The following is a 21,431-nucleotide window of genomic DNA, read 5'->3' as shown; positions in this document are numbered from 1 at the left end:
TGATTCCCACAGCATAGATTTCTAGTCTCCAGAAAAGTCATTTTACTCGAACACAATACGTGTTCCAAAATTCTACAACTGATCGACGTTAGAGATATAGGTCTATAGTTGTGCACATCTGTTCGACGTCCCTTCTTGAAAACGGGGATGACCTGTGCCCTTTTCCAATCCTTTGGAACGCTACGCTCTTCTAGAGACCTACGGTACACCGCTGCAAGAAGGGGGGGCAAGTTCCTTCGCATACTCTGTGTAAAATTGAACTGGTATCCTATCAGGTCCAGAGGCCTTTCCTCTTTTGAGCGATTTTAATTGTTTCTCTATCCCTCTGTCGTTCTTGTACTGGCATCGAGATGACGGTGAGATGGCTGCGTTGTTAGTAATGAGGGATGCCAAGATCCCGAGCGTCAGGTAGAGCCAAAGGTGGTGTAGCGGCAATCGGAACAGGCGTTGCCGGCACATGAGGCCGAAGCTGGTCCGAATGACGCACTGCAACACCCGTGTCCGTCTGGATTTCATACAGGCATCGGCCACGGTATCGTAAGATGCGGCCCGGACTCCATTTAGGCCGCCTGCCATATCCCCGTACCCAGACAAGGTCGTCGGCGGTGAACTGCCAAGCGAAGGCACCCGCAGTCGTGAGGTAGAAGGCTGCAGAAGATGAAGTAGCGTGCGGGGCTGTCGGCCATGCAAGAGCTCAGCCGGGCTGTGGTCACCCATGGGGGTGTAACGGTAAGAAGCCAGAAATTGGAGAAGCGCATCATCAGCAGCAGAAAAGTCAGGAGTTTCCGCATCTGAGCCTTAAATGTGCAGATCAGTCGTTCAGCCTCACCGTTTGATTGTGGATGGAATGGATGGGCCGTGACATGCATAACGCCGTGATGAGCACAAAAATCCGCAAATTCGGAAGAGGCAAATTGTGGACCGTTATCAGTAACAAGAGTAGAGGGTAGGCCTTCCAAAGAAAAAATGTGAGCGAGAGCACTTGTGGTTGCCGCGGTGGTAGGCGATGTGCAACGGACAATGAAAGGAAAGTTAGGGTAGGCGTCAATTACGAGGAGCCAAGTACCTAAAAAAGGTCCCACGAAGTCAGCATGAATGTGCTCCCAGGATGTCTCAGGTGAAGGCCACGGTGACAAAGATGACTTTGGGGCAGCGGCCTGTGACGCACAAGGGCCTCAGGCAGCGACCATGTGTGCTATTTCAGAGTCGATGCCAGGTCAGTACATATGACGGCGCGCCAGAAATTTTGTGCGAGAGACACCCCAGTGCCCTTGGTGAAGGAGGTGCAAGACTGAAGCATGCAAAGACGCAGGTACCACAACACGCAGCGAAGCATTGTCGATGGAAAGGAGGATAACACCATCCCTAGCCGTGAGGCGGTAGAGCAAAGCGTAGTAGTTCCGCAACGGATCAGAAGTCTTAGCGGACAGACGATCTGGCCAACCCTTCTGAATACAGTGTAAAACCCGGGAGAGGGTAGGATCAGAACCTGTAGCAGCAGCCAGCCGGTCCCCGGTGATGGGGAATCCGTCCACAACCCGCTGCTTGGCAACATCCAGGTGGAAACACCAAAGTTCGTCCCTATCGAATGCCAGGTCAGGACCCATGGGAAGGCGAGACAGTGCATCAGCGTTCGCATGTTGAGCCGTCGGCCAGAAATAAATCTCATAATTGAAACGAGACAAGTAAAGAGCCCAACGCTGGAGGTGGTGTGCAGCCTTGCCGGGAAGTGACGTTGATGGATGAAACAAGGAAACAAGTGGTTTGTGATCTGTAACAAGATGAAATTTGGATCCATAGAGAAAAACACCAAACTTATGAAGAGCATAAATAATGGCCAAAACTTCTTTTTCAATTTGAGAATACTTTTGTTGGGCACCCGTGAGCGTTTTGGAGGCATAAGCAATGGGTTGTTCAGAGCCTTTAGAAAAACGGTGCGCAAGGACTGCACCGACCCTGTATTGAGGGGCGTCCGTGGCAAGAACAAGATGCTGGCCAGGTCGATAAGTAGCCAGGCACGGGGCCTGTTTCAGCATAATCTTCAATTTCTGGAAAGCCACATCGCATGACGCGGACCAGTGAAAAGGCATGTTTTTATGCAACAGGCGATGCAACAGCTGAGCCACTGAAGCAGCAGACGGTAAAAACTTGTGATAGTATGCTATTTTCCCCAAGAAGGCCTGCAGTTCCTTAACAGATGTAGGGCGAGGAAGGGCATCGATTGCAGCGACAGTTTGCTGAAGCGCACGAATACCATCCCGAGAGAGTTGAAACCCCACGAACATGATAGATGCCTGAAAAAATTGTGACTTCTGAAGATTACACTTAAGACCGGCAGTCTGTAAGACATGAAAAAGTGTGCGGAGATTCTGAAGATGTTCTTCAGTGGTGGAGCCAGTGACAACAATGTCGTCCATGTAATTTATACACCCAGGGACAGGGAGCAATAATTGTTCCAAGAATTGCTGAAAGAGAGCAGGGGCTCTGGCAACCCCGAATGGCAATCGTTGGTATTGATAGAGGCGGAAAGGCGTGTTAAGGACCAGAAATTGCCAGGAAGCAGCGTCGAGAGGAAGTTGATGATAAGAGCTTCTGACATGTCAATTTTAGAAAAATACTGGCGTCCCGCAAGTTTTGTGAACAATTCTTCAGGTCGGGGCATAGGGTAAGTGTCGATGAGGCATTGCGCATTTACAGTGGCTTTAAAATCGCCACAGAGACGAATATCACCATTGGGCTTAGCAACGACAATGACAGGAGAGGACCACTCACTGGAAGTGACAGGAAACAAGACCCCTGAAGTAGTGAGACGATCCAGCTCCCGTTTCACCCGATCACGAAGGGCCACAGGAATGGGCCGAGCCCGAAAAAACTTAGGCCGAGCATTGGGTTTGAGCGTGATATGAGCTTCAAAGTCGTTTGCACGTCCTAACCCAGGAGAAAAAAAGGGACGAAAATGTCGTCGACAAAGAATCCAATTGAGCATAAGGAATAGCATCAGAGACGATATTGACAGTCATCTATGGAGAACCCAAAAACGCAAAAGGCATCGAAACCAAAAAGATTCTCTGCGTTACTCTGGTCGACACAAATATGGGAACAGTGCGAACGATGGATTTGTAAGATACCTCAGCATTAAATTGCCCCAAGGGAGAAATCTTCTGTTTATTGTACATCCGTAATTGCCGAGTGGCAGGTGACAGGATTGGAGAACCCAACTGAAGATACGTCTGAGAATTGATGATAGTGGTAGCAGAACCAGTATCCACCTGCAATGCGAACATTTTGACCAAGTGTTTGGACAGTGAGGAATAACTTTCCTGAAAGGGAAGAAGTGCAATTGACAGACAACACAGAAGCAGAATCAGCGTCACGGTCATGAACATCATGTATGCGGTCAGATTTGCAAACGGCAGACACATGACCCTTCTTTTTGAAATTGTGACACACGACCCAACATTGGGGACAATCCTCCTGTGAATGTTTCGTGAAACACCGCAGACATGAAGGAAGTTAGTTGCCGGGGGTTTTGCTGCAGTTTCTGAGAGGGTTATTTCCCATTAGGCCGAGGCTGCGCGTGGGAGTGTACTGTGGCCACGTTGGCCGGCGGGGACGCACTGCACGCGTTGTCAACAGCGCACAGAGGGTATATTTCCCCGACGTTACCCCACGCCTCTATTTGCGCCCCAGCGGCGCGAGAAATTTCAAAAGACTGCACGATGGATAGGACTTCATCTTGAGTCGGATTTGCCAACTGAAGGGCACGTTGCCTAACTTCTTTGTCGGGCGCCGACCTTATAATAGCATCCCGTACCATGGAATTGGCATAGGATTCTTTGTGAACGTCAGTAACAAATTGACACTTTCGACTGAGGCCGTGAAGTTCAGCAGCCCAAGCGCGATAGGATTGATGCGGTTGTTTTTGACAACGATAAAAGGCAACACGAGAGGCTACCACATGTGTTTGCTCTTGAAACTAGACAGACAGAAGTGAGCACATTTCAGCAAAGGACAAAGATGCAGGATCTTTCAAAGGAGCCAATTGCGACAACAACCGATACGTTTGAGGTGAAATACATGAAAGGAACAGAGACTTACATGTTTGTTCATCCGTGACATGAAATGCCAAATGCTGCCGAAGACTTTTTTCGTAATCAGACCAGTCTTCCGCCATCTCGTCATAAGGAGGAAAAGGAGGTATAGACAATGATGAGAAACACCCCGCATTTGATGCCGTGACAAAATCGCAAATCCCCGATGTTAGAAGCGTTTGCTGTTCTATGAGACCTTGCAATAGTTGCTCGACAGTAGCCATGGAAACCTGTGGGTCAACGATGAAAAGGAAAAATCCACTACCTCGTCTCCAATTGTTATAACGTCAAGTTGAACACACAAATTTCAAAACGACACAACACATATAAGTCACTGAGCAAGTTGACAAGCAAGACATGTGAACACGGTCACATTCGAATGAGCACTGAGTCCAAGTCTAGCGGCCGCTTAGGTGGCGTGGCTGCTGCATGGCTGGCAGACAGCGTCTCATGTAGAGGACGCGCGTAATTGCGCGGCAACACTTTGAATGATCGGCGAGTCACAACACACACATTCCGAGCAAGTCAGCGTAGCACAGTGCTAACGGTTCACGGATACCGCACTGGAGGTACAGTTTTCGAATCCTGCTCCCATTTTTTTTTATGTATGCAAGAAGCGCCTGGAAAATTTGGTCCTAATGTTAAAAAACGAGTAGATGAATTAACTGGGAAATACAGAAATGCAGTCATGTCCTGCACGAAACCCAGGAAGTTCACAAAACTGTGGTACGAAGAATTTTTGCATTCTGTAATTCTTCCATACGTGGGACAGAATTTTTTTTTGTACATTGTCGATTTGTGGGGAGGGCAAACCTATTCAAATTTATGCTATATTCACTGATGAAAGGAAACCTAGCACTGGCACCCTAAAAGTGGTCCCACCGAAGTGCACTCCTTATTGCCAGCCCTGCAATGTTTGTTTTTACCGACAGGTGAAAATCTTCATGAAAATTATTCAGAATGCTCCTGACTTGATGAAAGACAATAGAGAGATCACTTCTAGGGAAGATTCGATAACATTACATTCGCTAATCCTACATCAGCGCACCTAATTTTGGAGAGAATGATTAGATACGCAGGGTTCACATCGAAATTAGCAGATGAAAGAGAATGATTTTTGAATGCAAAAGAATTGTGTGTCCCGGTATTGCTCACGAAGAAACCGTGCGCCTGAAAGATGGTTGCTTTTATAAAGTGCGTGTGGTGCTGTGAAAATTTGTGCTTCGGTTGTCTCTTTGATAAGTATCACCCACAATATTTTTCTGGCACATCAAGCAATGTGGACGATGAAAAATAAGATTTTGTAATAGTGTATGACAGAAAAAATTAATAACTGATATATTTTTATAATTTCGGACTCCTTACATTGTATGGTGATATTCTTTGAATTAAAATTGAAAAATTTGGTCAATTTTTTAAAAAAAATGTACACAAGCAGGATTCGAACACGGTACTTCCAGCGCGGTAGCCGTGAACTTCTACCGCTGCGCTATGCTTAAGTGCTCGAACTATATGTAATGTTACAGGTATACAAAGCCTGCAATGAACTTCATAATCGATTTTCTCGAAAACCAAGGCCTGTCGCTAAAAAACCGGATACCCAGGTACTCAGGGTAAGTGCCTCTACAACATATTTGAAGTGCATCAAAATCCGTGCTTTACAGTATGGAGGGTCCCCTTGTCAGATTAATATGCGGGAATTTCCTTAACAATTGTTTCTTACTTCTAAAGCCGTGACTGTTTATAATACAGAATACATACTTTTATAGTTGTTTTAACACTAAGCTTTTTAACAAAAATGCAGAACACAATATGTTTAATTGTTTGTAATGTAGTTTAGTAAATGTTTAACTTCGGTTCTTTGCCATTTCCACCATGAGGTGGTAGCATGTTATGGTGATTTGTAACCCACAATGTGACGACACTCGCCTGCTTTGTTTCTTCATTGATCTTTTGTTGTCCTCGGTGTTGACGTACTGGCTGAAAAACTAGGGGGTGTCTACTGTCTACTTTAAATGATGTAGCCGACAGATGCACAGTTGCACTTCACAGTCTTTTATTTTCACTTTCCACAACCCCCGATAATACACAGTTATTTGGTCAGTGCACTGTTGTTCTAACTTCCCATAAGCCTCATTAATAGATAGCAGGCGAACATCCACATACTGCTACAATAGTGTCCTGTTAAACATCAACAAGCAGTAAAAACATAACCACATAATTCACAGTTCTTTCGGAATAATCAGGTACGTATGCAGCAGACACTGTCATTGGTTTAACACACGGCCTGTTGGTGTAACACATCTTTCTCTGTTGAGTTGATGCATTGTTGTTCTAACCAACACAAGTTTCTCATCTGAAACTCGATCATGGACTGTCTCGTGACCAAAAATTGGTCCCTTACATATCCTCGCAATAATAGGTCTGTATTATCAATGAGTCAATGTATGTGTGGCAGTCATCCTTGCGAGTTACTCGCAGGACTCTGTTGCTCTTTGCCGGTTCCGCATCGGCCGTCCTTGGCTAACACATGGTCACCTCCTTCGTTGCGAGGACCCCCCTCAGTGTCACTGTGGCTCCCATACGACTGTCGTCCACATCTTGTTGGACTGCCCAATCTTAGTTGCTCTGCAGCGGACTTTTAACCTTCATAGCAACCTACCTACGGTGTTGGGTGACAGTGCCTCAATGACTGATTTAGTTTTACCTGTTATTCGTGAAGGGGCTCCTCTCATACAATCTAGGGGTGGGCATCTGGCCTTCTCTCCCAGGCCTCCACCCTCCCTCCATTTTACCTGTTTGTCACTCTTCCTTCATGTGTTGTTTGCCTTGGTGTGGTCTTTTCCCTATATGTGTTCAGGTTGCCTTGTCTTTTAGGCTGGAGATTTTAGTGTGTTGCAGAGTGGCTGGCTCATCCTTTTTTTATTCTTGTGATCAGTCAGCTCAGGCCACCTGCTATATGATTTTAATACCTTCCTCTACTTTTCCTTTTTGTGTACATTTTCCCCTTTTGGTTTGCTTCTTTCATTTTCTCTTTCAGTGTGGTTCCCTGTTAGTCTTACGCCCTTTTACATTGCCCAACTCCTTTTGAGAATAATTTTACCTTGAGATTTGTTTGCATGAGAAAGAAGGGACTGATGAGCCTTTAGTTTTGCTCCTTTTATACCCCACAATGACCAACCAACCAAACAATCAACAGAAAGGAATAAATGTTGGAAGCAAGTTGGAGGATCCACAGCATATGTGAGATTGACACAGACAGAGTGGAGATGTTTGTCAAATCAGGTGAAATGTTTTTCATAATGATTATGTGTTCGAAAGGACCTCCAGAACTGGCCATTTCTTGCTAGCATTTCATAGTAGATTTCCTTTACGTATTCTTTTCTCTCGCCTTTGCTCCATCATCTTGCTGAACCTATCCCTGACTGAGTCCATTTCAGTCAAATCTTTACGCTTTTCTACAAATGAAGGAAGAGTTAACATTTCTTGACTTGTTGTAATTTAACAACTCATGTATTTAAACTGGTAGTTACTCAGCCATGACTCTTTGTTAAAATTTATAAATGGGCTTTAGAGAGAGACTGCTGCCTGTCACAGTGGTGACTGACCCATGTTAAGGTGACTTACCATACAGTGTGGGAGGGAAACTGGAGCATTGATATTGGATGAGATTTTGAAAACATTATAATGTAAAAGTTATCATTTGTTCAAATCTCATCCACTATAGTATGCCCTCTCACACTATCCAGTGTGTCTTCTTTGACATGGGATATTTTCTTTCTATCTTTTCCTCTGTTCTGCCAGGAGGAGAAACCCCATACTCTGAAAGTTAATGCAGCTATGTCTTTTCTTTCTTCACATTTCCATTTCCTGCCAATTATTTAATATATATTTCTGTATCCATATTATAGATGTAATAACAGTTAATATTATATTATAAGCTGGTTTTTGGGAGATTGCTGCCTGTCACTATTGTGACTGACATGTTAAGGGGACTTACCAGACACCGTAGTAGGTAAACTGGATTGTTCATATTGAATAAGATTTTAAAAACACTGTGTGGATGTGAAATTATCCAGTGTTCTACTTTTGTTGCAGCTCACTGCCACACCCATTAGTGACAGAGACATCGGATATTTGTCTTTTTGTGCCAGACTTGAAGAAAGGTCCGAGAATTGATCATGAACCTACAGTAGCACATTACCGCGAACTTCTTGACCAGCATGGAGTGAAACAAATTACTCAGGTAACAAATTAGGTTATTGAGTAGTAGTATTAGCTTAAATACTGAAGTAATAGCTTCAGTAGCATTGTAGATCTTACTTTTCCAGCATAAATGCTGAATTCTCGATTGCAGCAGCATGACATGAGTATAAATTTGTATCTTCTCCAAATTTAAATGCATAATGTAGCAGGTGGTAATTATGCTGTTGTTCTGCTACAGGAAGGATAGTATGTGAATTTGTGCACTTACTGTTTTTTGTGAACACACAAATTGTTGTGAGAATAGTTATCCAGTGGCAGCAAGGCGATTCTTATGGAAAACTTGAAACTCTCAGGGAATTACATTTCACCTGGAAAAACGTGGTAATCTCAAAGAATTTAACGAATTTATAAAATCTCAGGGAATTCTGTGTTTTTAACCCAGTATTGAAATTTTGTGTTAATTATATGAATACTATTTTGTATAAATTATCGATGTTTAAAAACTGTGGTTAAATTACTGCTTATGGCTAATATATCTCAGCTGAGATATAGCCTCCCCTCCTCCCTGCACAACATTAATTTATCATGTGCTTCTAATGGCACCGTCTTCCTCTTCATACCTGGAATTCTTAGGGTGGCAGGCTGAAGGTGAAAAAATATGCCTGTTTCATCTGCATTAAAAACATCGTTGGGACTGTACTTTTCTATGATTGATGGAAGGTTTTTCCACAACTGCACAGTGTCAATGCTCATGCTTCCAGACTCACTCCGAAACATTTATGCGCTAAATTATGTCTGTTCTTGAACCTTTTAATCCAACCATTGCATGCCATGAAATCTGCGTGTCACAACTTTTGTGCCAAGTCTATTGCTTTAGCATGTACCACTGTACCATCAGTTGGAATGTCTGTTTCATGAGCTTGCTTTATCCAATTTAGTAGCACACGTTTCAATTCTCGAAACTATTGTACACTTGTTGTTAATTGCCATTTCCTCCTTACAAAAATGCTACTTTAACTATTTTTCATTTGCTCACTGTGGTATTTAATGTTGATAGAGGAATGTTCAGTTTTTGTGCAATATCAGCACGCTTCATGTGTGAATTTTTGTCGACTTCCAGAATAATGTTCCATTTTCCTTCATTTGTAAACTGTCTCATTGTCTTTTTTTCCATTACAAGCTAGTACACCATTCAACACACAAAATCATGGAGTAAAAAATAAATAAATAAATAAATCAAATGCTACACATGATTAAAGGAGACTATCGACTGAATTACGTGCTATTCCCTTTGTTTAGCTGCTCTAGAAGACGGAAGTCATTGGAAGTGCTGCCAGTCTATACAAGTTACTTCCAGGCGTAATTTCTACCACAGCAAATGATCTTATGACTTGCAAAGTTGCTGGCACTGAATAGTAATGTTCCCCTGCATATTTCCGCCCCACACAGCCGCAAACGTCCTATTCAGTTCACTCTCTTAACTCTCAATGGCAAAAGTTGTAGCAGCCAAACAGTACAGATACCACCAAATTTGAAGGTGCTAAGTGGGGACGGAGAATGCACAAATGTGTTGGTTTAATATGTGTTTAATGTAATTGCGACTGAGACGTCCAAATATGGATGTTATGTTTGGGAAAATGTGGTAATCAGGAATGTAGTAACAAGATTCCACTATATAACATAAAGTGAAGTTTACCAAGATTATTTTCCAAATCACTTCCATATTCTCTCACACTAGCACTCAATTCATATTTTGCATGTAACATTATACAGATGATATTTACTTTTGAAATAGGCAGTGGTCAGTAAATATATTGAGAGCATGAAGTTGCAGTTGTTCCATTTAAATTTAGGATAATAGTCAGTTTTGTAATACTAATTGCTGGAGTATGCAGGATGCTTCAGAATTCATATTATAGGCTTCTAAGGTTTGTAGAGGGGCCTTAGTTGATAAGGTTTTGATAAGGAGCCCATGTCCGGAAACGTACCATTTGGATATAAAGCAGCTTTGAAGTTCAGATCACATTCAAATGTCGTGCTTCACAGTATGCACACAAAGTGAAGAGAGGGCACTGTGGTGAGTCACTGTTAGAATTACAACTTCACGTATCATTTTTGTTTGACTACAGTAACAGCTGTTGCAAATGGTATTTTTGCAATTAGGAGGGCTGACTTTTGTGCTCCATGGACTCTCAGCTTTAAAGTTCCATTTAGTAGAACAGAAATCGACAGCAAGTACTTGAAAACTTCCCCATGTCTTGGCTTCTGTCAAGTAGTCAGGTCAGAAATTATTCTCTCCACTGCGTGCAAATGGTGCTGGACGTGCAGACCGCGTGAGACGACGCTTCATCCAGTCCCAAACATGCTCAATGGGGGACAGATCCGGAGATCTTGCTGGCCAGGGTAGTTGACTTACACCTTCTAGAGCACGTTGGGTGGCACGGGATACATGCGGACGTGCATTGTCCTGTTGGAACAGCAAGTTCCCTTGCCGGTCTAGGAATGGTAGAACGATGGGTTCGATGACGGTTTGGATGTACCGTGCACTATTCAGTGTCCCCTCGACAATCACCAGTGGTGTACGGCCAGTGTAGGAGATCGCTCCCCACACCATGATGCCGGGTGTTGGCCCTGTGTGCCTCGGTCGTATGCAGTCCTGATTGTGGCGCTCACCTGCACGGCGCCAACCACGCATACGACCATCATTGGCACCAAGGCAGAAGCGACTCTCATCGCTGAAGACGACACGTCTCCATTCGTCCCTCCATTCACGCCTGTCGCGACACCACTGGAGGCGGGCTGCACGATGTTGAGGCGTGAGCGGAAGACGGCCTAACGGTGTGCGGGACCGTAGCCCAGCTTCATGGAGACGGTTGCGAATGGTCCTCGCCGATACCCCAGGAGCAACAGTGTCCCTAATTTGCTGGGAAGTGGCGGTGCGGTCCCCTACGGCACTGCGTAGGATCCTACGGTCTTGGCGTGCATCCGTGCGTCGCTGCGGTCCGGTCCCAGGTCGACGGGCACGTGCACCTTCCGCCGACCACTGGCGACAACATCGATGTACTGTGGAGACCTCACGCCCCACGTGTTGAGCAATTCGGCGGTACGTCCACCCGGCCTCCCGCATGCCCACTATACGCCCTCGCTCAAAGTCCGTCAACTGCACATACGGTTCACGTCCACGCTGTCGCGGCATGCTACCAGTGTTAAAGACTGCGATGGAGCTCCGTATGCCACGGCAAACTGGCTGACACTGACGGCGGCGGTGCACAAATGCTGCGCAGCTAGCGCCATTCGACGGCCAACACGGCGGTTCCTGGTGTGTCCGCTGTGCCGTGCGTGTGATCATTGCTTGTACAGCCCTCTCGCAGTGTCCGGAGCAAGTATGGTGGGTCTGACACACCGGTGTCAATGTGTTCTTTTTTTCATTTCCAGGAGTGTATTTTGTTGTTAAAAATAACTACCAAATGAGGTAGCTCTGTAGTTAATTTATTAGTGGATTACTTGTTCCATAGATTATATGTAGATTTTATATCAAAATTATTTGGCAAATTCCAGTAAGGCTATGTATACATTATTTGTGTGTGTGTGTGTGTGTGTGTGTGTGTGTGTGTGTGGCTGCATGATGGCCCTTTGTAGATTACTGAATAACACAGCAGGTTAAATTTAATAAAAGTGAACATGCCAGTCTCAGCCACTACTAATACCAAGAGTACAACACAAATTCAATGACAAAGTAAATATCTGCATCTAGTGCACTGCTTATGGCACCAAGGTGAAGTTAAACAAACAGAAAGACTTATCAAGAACAAATGTTAACAGACTAGATGCAAAATTTCTTTTGCAGCCTTTCAGCTATGTTACGTGATTGGGTAACTCCCAGAACCATTGAAAAACACGAAGATGAATTAAAAAATGTTTGGAGATGGCACCAAGTACTATTGTCTTCACTTTCCATGCATCTGTCCACTAAACCACATTGAAAGCATGTTACGTATGTTTAATTCTTTGTATCTAATGACATCCTGAAGGCTTTAACAGTCAATGTCATTAACTGACATTTAATTAAATGTACCATTTAATTAATTGTACCAAGAATAATACATTATTTAATAAATCTTCAATGTGCCACTATCTTGAAAAGGCGTGCTTTCATAACACACAAGTTATAATTGGGGGGGGGGGGGGGGGGGGGGGGGGGAGGGGGACTGACTTGTCTCATTCAGTCCTTCACACTTAATGATCTGGAATGTGAAATTCCACATTGTGACATCAAGCAACTCAATCAGCTTCACATCCGCAAATGCTTTCATGTCCTGTATGGGGAGGGAGTAAGTTCATACTTGCTTTCGTGTGCCTAAATTGTGTTGAGAAGAAATGTTTAATTTACAGTGGATGATGTTAAATAAAATGTTGACCAAACAGTTCTTTCATGGTATAAGTATATATTCAGTCACAGTTTTTTTTTTCCAGGTTGAGACAGATGAGAACAGTGTAAATTTCTTTTCCCATTGTAGGTTGTTGGATTTATCGCTCCATTATCACTGATGATTTTTTTGACAGTTCAACATTATACTTAACCCCAGCAGAAAACAGTACTATATAAAGTATTGATTTATAGTGAACTGCCTCATTGAAGAGTAAACACTGCCCCTTAAAAATGTCAAGAACAAGTAAGAAATTGAATATTAAATATCAATGCGGATGAAACAAAATCGTAGCACAAAACACAATAAACTCTGTCCTCCTTGAAAAATTCACTGATGTCCCGGCAATCATGGAAACCAGTAACATACTTTGTTTTATTTGCAGGTTATGCCAGTACGCCAACTGAAAGATGAATATTCCCAGTTTGAAATGAGGAGACGCTTATGTGGCACCTACGATTTTTTCCTAGCAGATGGCCGAATATGTGGACCCATAAACCCTCTTCTGGGAAAAGAGTTTCATGTGAAACGCAAGTATGTATGGCAACATCTATAGGCTACTATGTTTACAAATACAGGAGATTTAATAAGTGCTGTTACATTCAAATTTCATTATCGTTCATGTTTTGTATATTGCTCCCAATCCTTCTCTTGTCAGTTAACACACTTGCCAAAGATTTAACATACAATTTTTTGTATTGTGGCGCACATGCAATGTCGTTGTATCAAGAGTTTATGGGTGGATAAAAGCTAGATAATCGATTATTTGCTGGGTCCTACATTTTCATGACAGTCAATTAACTTGTAAAAATGTTTGATTTTTAATCATAAATTATTTGTTGTATTCCTCTCTTTTGAGGACATCTTCCTTGCATGTCGCAATGCTCCAGTATTTTGTTATTGTGGTCTTTCCAAGAATGTCATGGTCTGCCAGTAGATTCCCATTAAAATGTGTTATTTAGTCAGTGATGACCTGGCATTCTCAACAAATGTCCATACGAAATAAATGTAGAAATCAAATCTCATTGCCATGTGGCCGCAAATGCAGCAAGAATGCAAATCCAAAATGGATATTTCATTGTGCTGCAGTGACTACTTGTCAAATTAAAATACTGCTCAATGTATGAATTTGTGGTTGAGCAATATCCTTTCATGCTTATGTCAGAGTAAGTGTACATAGGGGATCTTGTGCTATGCTCTAAGCTGAGAAAGACAGGAGGTATACAAGCAGGCTATAAATTATTCTATGATAGAAGAAAAGTCTCTCCATTTGTCTCTAACTGCAGATGTGCTCATTTCCCATTATTTTGCATGTTAGGAAAGATATTCCCAGAATTCAGACCAAGAAAAGGAATGGTAATTCGTTTACACATACATTTACAGACTTCTAGTTAGAGACAATCATTAGATTTACTCACGGTATTCAATACTTATTTTACAAATAATTTATTAAATAATGTAATGCCACACTGTTCACTCATATCTTACTATCATTCACTGCACACACTACACACACACACACACTGTTTCATGACATTTCACTCACCACCACGCACACACACACACACACACACACACACACACACACACACTGGGGATCTCTGGGCCATTTTCTGTACTGCAACTTCCCATTTCCTGTCTTGAAAAACTGAGTCAGCATCGCTCCATAATGAGTAAGATGTTTAGCTTAGAAAGAGCAAGAGATGTTAGTATTGTGCTCTGCATAGCTTGGGGGGGGGGGGGGGGGGTAAGTTTATCTAGAAAAGGAAAAAAGAAGGAAAAAACATAGTGTGAATGTGTTATGTGGAATGTTGGATATTTTATAATCATTATTATTATTTATTTGTACAACATTTTTTTTACCAAACCTCTCCTCTGTTTTATCTAAGTAATCCTTCAGTGTATAGAATGTACTGCATAACAGGTACTTTTTAGCTGTCTTTTTAAATGAGAGTATTTTTAGAATTTCTTTAATCTCTTTGGTGATATATTGTACAGTTTTATTCCTTGGTAGAAAATGCTGTTTTGAGTTTTATTTTTACCTTTTCTTGATAAATGTAAGTTGAGTCAAGCTCTTGTTCCATGTTCATGGACATAGTCGTTTGTGCAATAATTACCAATATTATTTTTTATGTGTACAACTGACTGGTAAATGTATTCATACAGAGCATTTAAAATCCCCAGGGTTTTCAACAGGTCTTTACATTGAGCTTGACTACTATTTTTTGTTATTATTCTTATGGCTCTTTTCTGGAGTTTGAAAATTGTGTTAATATTTTGAGCATTTGTTCCCCAAAACAGAACGCCACAGCTAAGAATTGAGTGTACGTATGAATAGTATGTAATTAAAAGACACTACATGTTACACACTGATGATGGAATTCTAAGGCATAACATGCTGATGACATTCTGTTTTCAAGTACCTTTGTGTGTTCACACCACTTCAACTGAGTATCAATATTCATTCCTAGAAATTTTGCATTTGTTACACAGTCTATAGAGGTGCCATGTACATTTAATTTAACATTTTAATTTTCCCTCTTCGAGCTGAAATTCATGGTATTAGTTTTCTTTATGTTCAATGCCACTTTATTGCTTATTGACCAATCGTAAACTTCCTTGAGAGTGTCATTTGCTTTCTCTGCAAGGAGTTCTCTTGTTTTCTCAGTGACTGTAATATTGCTGTCTTCAACAAAGATAATTCTTTCACCATGAGTTACACTACTGGGAAAGTCATTGATGTATATCAGGAATAGTATTGGTCTTAATATGCTACCTTGCAGAACCCCTATATTGATGTATTTTGGTTCTGAGAAGTGTTTTACTAAATGTTTAGACCTATTTGTAATATGTGTTATCTCTACTCTTTGTACCCTACCTGCTAGGTATGATTGAAACCATGCATTAGCTGCCCCTCTTATTCCTAATGCTTCTAATTTTTTAACAGAAGTTCTGTGATTGATTGTATCAGATGCCTTAGAAAGATCCAAAAATATGCCTGTGACACACTCATCTTTGTCAAGAGCATCAAGTACAACTTTTGTGAATTCTACTATGACTGACTCCGTATTTTTGCCATTTCGGAAACAAACTGTGATTAGCTTAAAAGATTGTATTTATTCAGTTAATTCATGAATCTGCCTTTCATAATTGCTTCTATTATATTTGAGAATGGTGACAGCAGGGAAATGGGTCAGTAATTTTCTGTGTTTTCAGCACTACCTTTCTTAAAAAAGGGGACAACTCTTGCCTGTTTTAACTACTCTGGAAATGTCCCTGATGTGAAGGATTCATTTATTGTATTTGTAAAGGGGTCTTGTATAATCTCTGTGCATTGGTACTTCATCTAAGCCTACTGATATTAATTGCTTATAAAGCCAATTACATTGCTCTGCCTCCTTGGTCTCCAGGCCTAATGCATTATGCTTTAGTATGAGATATATCACTCCTGCTTGAAATTGATGTGGAGGATTTGTAAACACAGATTTACAATTATGTGCATAGATTTTATTGGGGGGGGGGGGTGACATTTAAATCTGTATAAATGGATTTGGATTGACATTTAGTGTTAGTCATCAAAAGCATTATTTATTCAGCATGGAAATTTTTGTAAATGTAAAAACAGTGTATTGTAAGGTATGAAACTTCCTGGCAGATTAAAACTGTGTGCCCGACCGAGACTCGAACTCGGGACCTTTGCCTTTCGCGGGCAAGTGCTCTACCATTTGAGCTACCGAAGCACGACTCACGCCCGGTCTCGCAGAAGTAAAGCTGTGAGACCGGGCGTGAGTCGTGCTTCGGTAGCTCAGATGGTAGAGCACTTGCCCGCGAAAGGCAAAGGTCCCGAGTTCGAGTCTCGGTCGGGCACACAGTTTTAATCTGCCAGGAAGGTTCATATCAGCGCACACTCTGCTGCAGAGTGAAAATCTCATTTAGGAGTGTATTGTAACATAATTTTTCTTACCTATTGAAGCCTAGTGAAGTTTGTTCACTAGAAAAAACCAAAAGTTGTTTTATTCCGAAATACTAGGCAGATGACAGTTCTGTTTCATTTATACATCAGGTTAAAGGAACTCGGAAGACCCTGCAGTGTATATGAGAAACAAATTGCTTTTCGCACAGGACTCAGTCTTCCAAAAGCAGTATCTGTTATAATTTTGGATAAACATTATGGATATTTGTTTAAATCTTTCCTTGCCAGGAGCACAACTGCTAATGTTGTGTTTTCTTTTTGTTGTCTATACATTATTACTGATCTCAGTGGAAAATCAATGTGCAACTTTAATTTTAAACATGTTTAGTATCATGTATGCTCTCTGTGTGTTGCAACCATACACCATATACTGTATTTACAATTTTCATGGTTTGATCTTACAGGTTACCCACACCAGTTAACCTACAGTCAAAAAACTTGAAGAAAGCTATTGAAAAAGCATTGTCCAAAACAGCACTAACAGTTACTCCTCATGGGGATTCAACTTTAGTCAAGGTATGCTGTAAAGGTTTTGCAAATATTCCCAATTTCCATTTTATTAAAAAATTCTTAACAAAAATGTGGTACATGCTTTCTAAATAAAATGTATTCAAAATAATTATAGAAAAAAAACTTGATGATATACAAAATACACTGTGTTCTATTTCATTATATTCCTTCACATTAAAATGTAATTTATTAACAGTTCTCCAGAAAAATGGGTTGTATTCTGCAAAAATGTACACGGTAATATAGTCACCATGCCAGGTAAGTGTTTTGTGGAAGTATGATGAAGGGGTTTTATTGACTTTTTAATTAGCATCTGGAATTTCAGCGTTAGGAGTTGTACAACAATCTCTTATTCTTCTCCCAAGGTACATAACCTCTCTCATTACTCAAAGTGTCTCATAGCAGATCATTTCCTGGTGTGAAAAAGTTATGCAAATGAGCAGTATTAGCTCACGAAGCTCATCCTGGGATGACTAAAGGAAATACTTTCTCACTTTTCACCATGGTCTCCATTACACACTGTAAAAGCACCAGCGAGAATTACATTTTGGGGAAGGGATCATCATCACTTCAAAACTTCTTGCCACCTAGAGCTTCCTTGATGGCCCGAAATACATGGTACCTTCATTCTGCTACAACAGGCAAATATGCAGGATGTGTTAGACATCTAAAACAAAGATTCCTTATTTTTTTGTTTTGTTAATAGGTCTGTGTGTGGCCTCACATTAGCAGGCTGCAATAGTACACCGGTACTGAACAAGTGGTGATATTGTGATGTAACTGTAGGCTTCAAATTGTTGTACAGAAATTCACTATGTGACTTGCTGTTTACTGCGAATCAACTGTTGTGTATAATGTTGCAGGATTACACCTATTCTGCCTCGAAAGAAGGAATCCCATTACTTTCACAGTGCAGAGAATTGTGCAGAATATTCTGTTTTTCAGTGGTGATTAGTATTACCACTCCTTGTATCTTCTTTGGGTCTCGGTCCAGAAATAATGTACCCATGCATGCAATGGGTATAGGGGAAAAAGCCCCTAAGTATAGACCATGTGGTGATGGGGATGAAATTTCAAGATGTTTACTCTTTGAATGGTGAACAGTGGAGGTCAAAAGACACACAATATTCTGGTTATTAATCCCTGAAAAAATAGTCTCTAACAAAGATCTAGAATGACAGTGGGAGAAACCAGTAGGATCACTTGTTTTGTCTCCCTGTGTACAATCAATTAATGTATGTACCCCTCATCCCTGATAACTTATCAATGATAACGTCATTGTTTATGCAATTGCTCCCTTCAGTATTATAAAAATGTCATAGGATGTCATAGATATTTGAAGAAAGTTGTCTCAGTTGGGAAATATTTTACATTGACATAAACGTTGTGGTACTGAAACACATTGTAGATGATATAGTGGGTGGAGTTATACCTAATATTCAGTTCTGCAGCAATGTTATGTTTTAGGCCTCTGATATTGCTCTGTCTGTTAAATCACCATCATCTGTTGGTAAAGTGAGAGAGAGAGAGGAATCCTAATAATTTGTCATCTCTTACATATGTCTACTGATTTCTCATCCTCATAACTCAACAATATTGTGATAAATATTGTCCTTCCATCAGACAATTCTCCAAGAAAGTAGTCGTTATTTTTACAGTTAACAATATCAGACCTTGTATAATACCACACTTCTTAGGCATTGCAGCTTTGATGTGTCTTGGCCTCCTCAGTAATCTGGCTCCATACACCTCTGGTCTCTTTTTTTTTCTCTTCCATCTTCTGACCTCCATCTTGTTAAAGTCAGCAAACACATTGTCCAGCCCTCTAGCTCTTAGTTGGCCCTATCTTCTTTTGGACTAAAATCTGCCTTTTATTACTTGTTTGGGTTTCCTGTCACTTGCTGTTTTCTCCACAAGACATAAGCAGCATATTCTTTGAGGTTTAACAATTTGTTCTGTATTTTCCGCTTATATAAACTGTTGTGTTTAATGATTGTTTCTTACTCTTGAACCCTCTGGTTCTCACACAGGACCATAAAATTTTCAGATAATGTTTCCTTCAAGTGCCCTTAGGTTGTTTTAATCCTATGTATTTTCATGTTTTCTATATTTTACTCGTCTGTTAAGCTATGACTCCAGAAGACACTGTGACTGAACCTGCTAATAGCAGTTTCGAGAAGTGTGTTGCCCTACCCAGGTGTCTACATGATGTGATAGGTTGATGACTGAGATCTATCACTCATGCAGTACTGTCATCTGTCATTTCATCTCTTTTAAAAACTTCTGCCAGGAATGTTTTAGCATATTGGAAATATTGAAAAAGTTCTCAAGTGGATTTCTCTTTGGAAATTGTCATAAGAACAGATTTTTAATGAGTGGTCATTGGAAGTACATGAAAGTATATTGCTGATAAATGAACAAAAAATTCTTTTAGTAAAATAATTTATTACTGCAGCCATGTATGTTAAGATTTCCTTCCCATGAACACTTGGTCGACATTGGATCTAACTTAATACGTCATTATCATGACCGCCTTTTCACATAATTTTAGAAAGTGTAAATTTTTTGCCAAGAATAGTTATTTTAATGAACATTTATGAGATCTCGTGTTGCTCTTTCGTATTAGTGTTTGACATTTTTTGTATTAATTATCACTGTAACTGAATCAAAGGGTTAATTTTGATTGTGTTTCACCACAATAAACTGGTACAAATACCAGACGTAGTTGTTGAAGAATGCAAATACATTTGTAAGTGACTGTATGAACAACCAATTTTTCATGTTATAGATTGGTCACAGTCATCACTCACCAGAGCAGCTTACAGAAAATATTATGTCTGTCATAGAAGAACTGAAGACAAGGTTTCCTGGTGGTTGGCACAATATCAGGCATCTGAGCCTCAAAACTAGTAAATCCTTGAGGGTTCCATTTTATGTCACTATGAGTAAGTAACAAATGTTATACACAAAAGCTTTGAAACAAGATGTATGCTAGTGAACGATATTATATTTGGTAAAAGCTCAAATTGATTTCTCGCTGACAGCAGCATGTGTAGTATAATTTTAATATCAGTGTCTTAAAATTGAATCCTGACCTCTGAGGTAATGGTGATTTCACAGATAATGTCAGGTAAGTCCAAATTATGAGAAACATTTGCTACGATAAGCATAAAGTAGACCTTTCACCTGCAAGAAATGTTAATTTTGATGTGACTAGTAAATTATTCAAACAAACACAGTTTGCAAATGCCCTGCCTGTGTATGGTACCGAAAATCAGTTGAGTGACATGTTCAAGAAAATACAGTGGTCACTAGCCTGTTTGAAAATGGGACTACAGTATTTTTTGCAACAGATTAGCAGATCTGTGTAAAAATAATTCAGTGATCTACCTTTTTTGTACATCTGACATGAAATTCTAGGTTGAAAATACATTGAATAGGGCAATTTTTGTGCTGCTGTTGCAGCCGTATGATTGAGATGTCACCTGGAAGTTTACAGCACTCTCCATCAAGAAAGGGGGAAGTATCATGTATAGCTGCCATGGCAACATTGGTTTCCATTAACCAACATGGCTTGCTATGTTGGCACTGTGGACAGCTAAAAGCAAGGAGTTGGCTTCATGCCGATAGCATTCTCTTGAGTAAAATTTTCCAGAGATAAGATTGTCCTGTCCCTCCTTCTCTAGGTGGCAACTACTTCAGAGCCTGTTGCCATTGGAAGAAAAAAAAATCATGAATTTAAGTACCTTAATCAGATAGGAAAGTTAGAGATTTTAAAAAGAGAAATGGACAGTTTGAAGTTAAATGTAGTGAGAATCATTGAACTGAGGTGGCAGGAAGAACCACAATTTCTGCTCAGCGGCAGTTCAGGAGTATGTCTTACAATTAATATGAAAATAAGAATGTGAGTGAGCATGAACACTATAGTGAATGAATGCATTATCATAGGAAAGGTTGACAGAAAACCAATACCCAGTGCAAGATTTCAAGTTTGTATGCCTACTAAGTCCACATGTGATGATGAGCTTGCTGAATATATGATGAGATACAATAAATAATTCAGATTTTTAAGGGAAATGAAAATTTAATGGTGATGAGGGACTGGAGTTGGATGACGAAGAGAGGGAAAAATGGTAGGAGGACATGGACTGATGAAAAGGAATGAAAGGGGAAAGGCAAAAGATGAGGCCCGGTAAAAAAAATCTTGAATAACACACAAGATAT

At 40.8% G+C, this 21,431-nt stretch overlaps 1 protein-coding gene across 1 annotated transcript in view; it reads left to right on the top strand.

Moving 5' to 3' along the window:
* LOC126088558 (ribosomal L1 domain-containing protein 1) overlaps positions 1–21,431 on the top strand; it is a 67,467-nt gene that overhangs the window by 30,344 nt on the left and 15,692 nt on the right. Inside the window, exons 4-7 of the mRNA XM_049906742.1 lie at positions 8,190–8,337; positions 13,110–13,258; positions 17,102–17,213; positions 19,996–20,152. Of these exons, the coding sequence (XP_049762699.1) occupies positions 8,190–8,337; positions 13,110–13,258; positions 17,102–17,213; positions 19,996–20,152 (566 nt within the window). The remainder of the gene's footprint in view (positions 1–8,189; positions 8,338–13,109; positions 13,259–17,101; positions 17,214–19,995; positions 20,153–21,431) is intronic.

Source organism: Schistocerca cancellata, chromosome 6 (assembly GCF_023864275.1).
Source record: "Schistocerca cancellata isolate TAMUIC-IGC-003103 chromosome 6, iqSchCanc2.1, whole genome shotgun sequence".
Taxonomy (NCBI): domain Eukaryota; kingdom Metazoa; phylum Arthropoda; class Insecta; order Orthoptera; family Acrididae; genus Schistocerca; species Schistocerca cancellata.
This window is presented reverse-complemented; position numbering and strand designations above follow the sequence as displayed.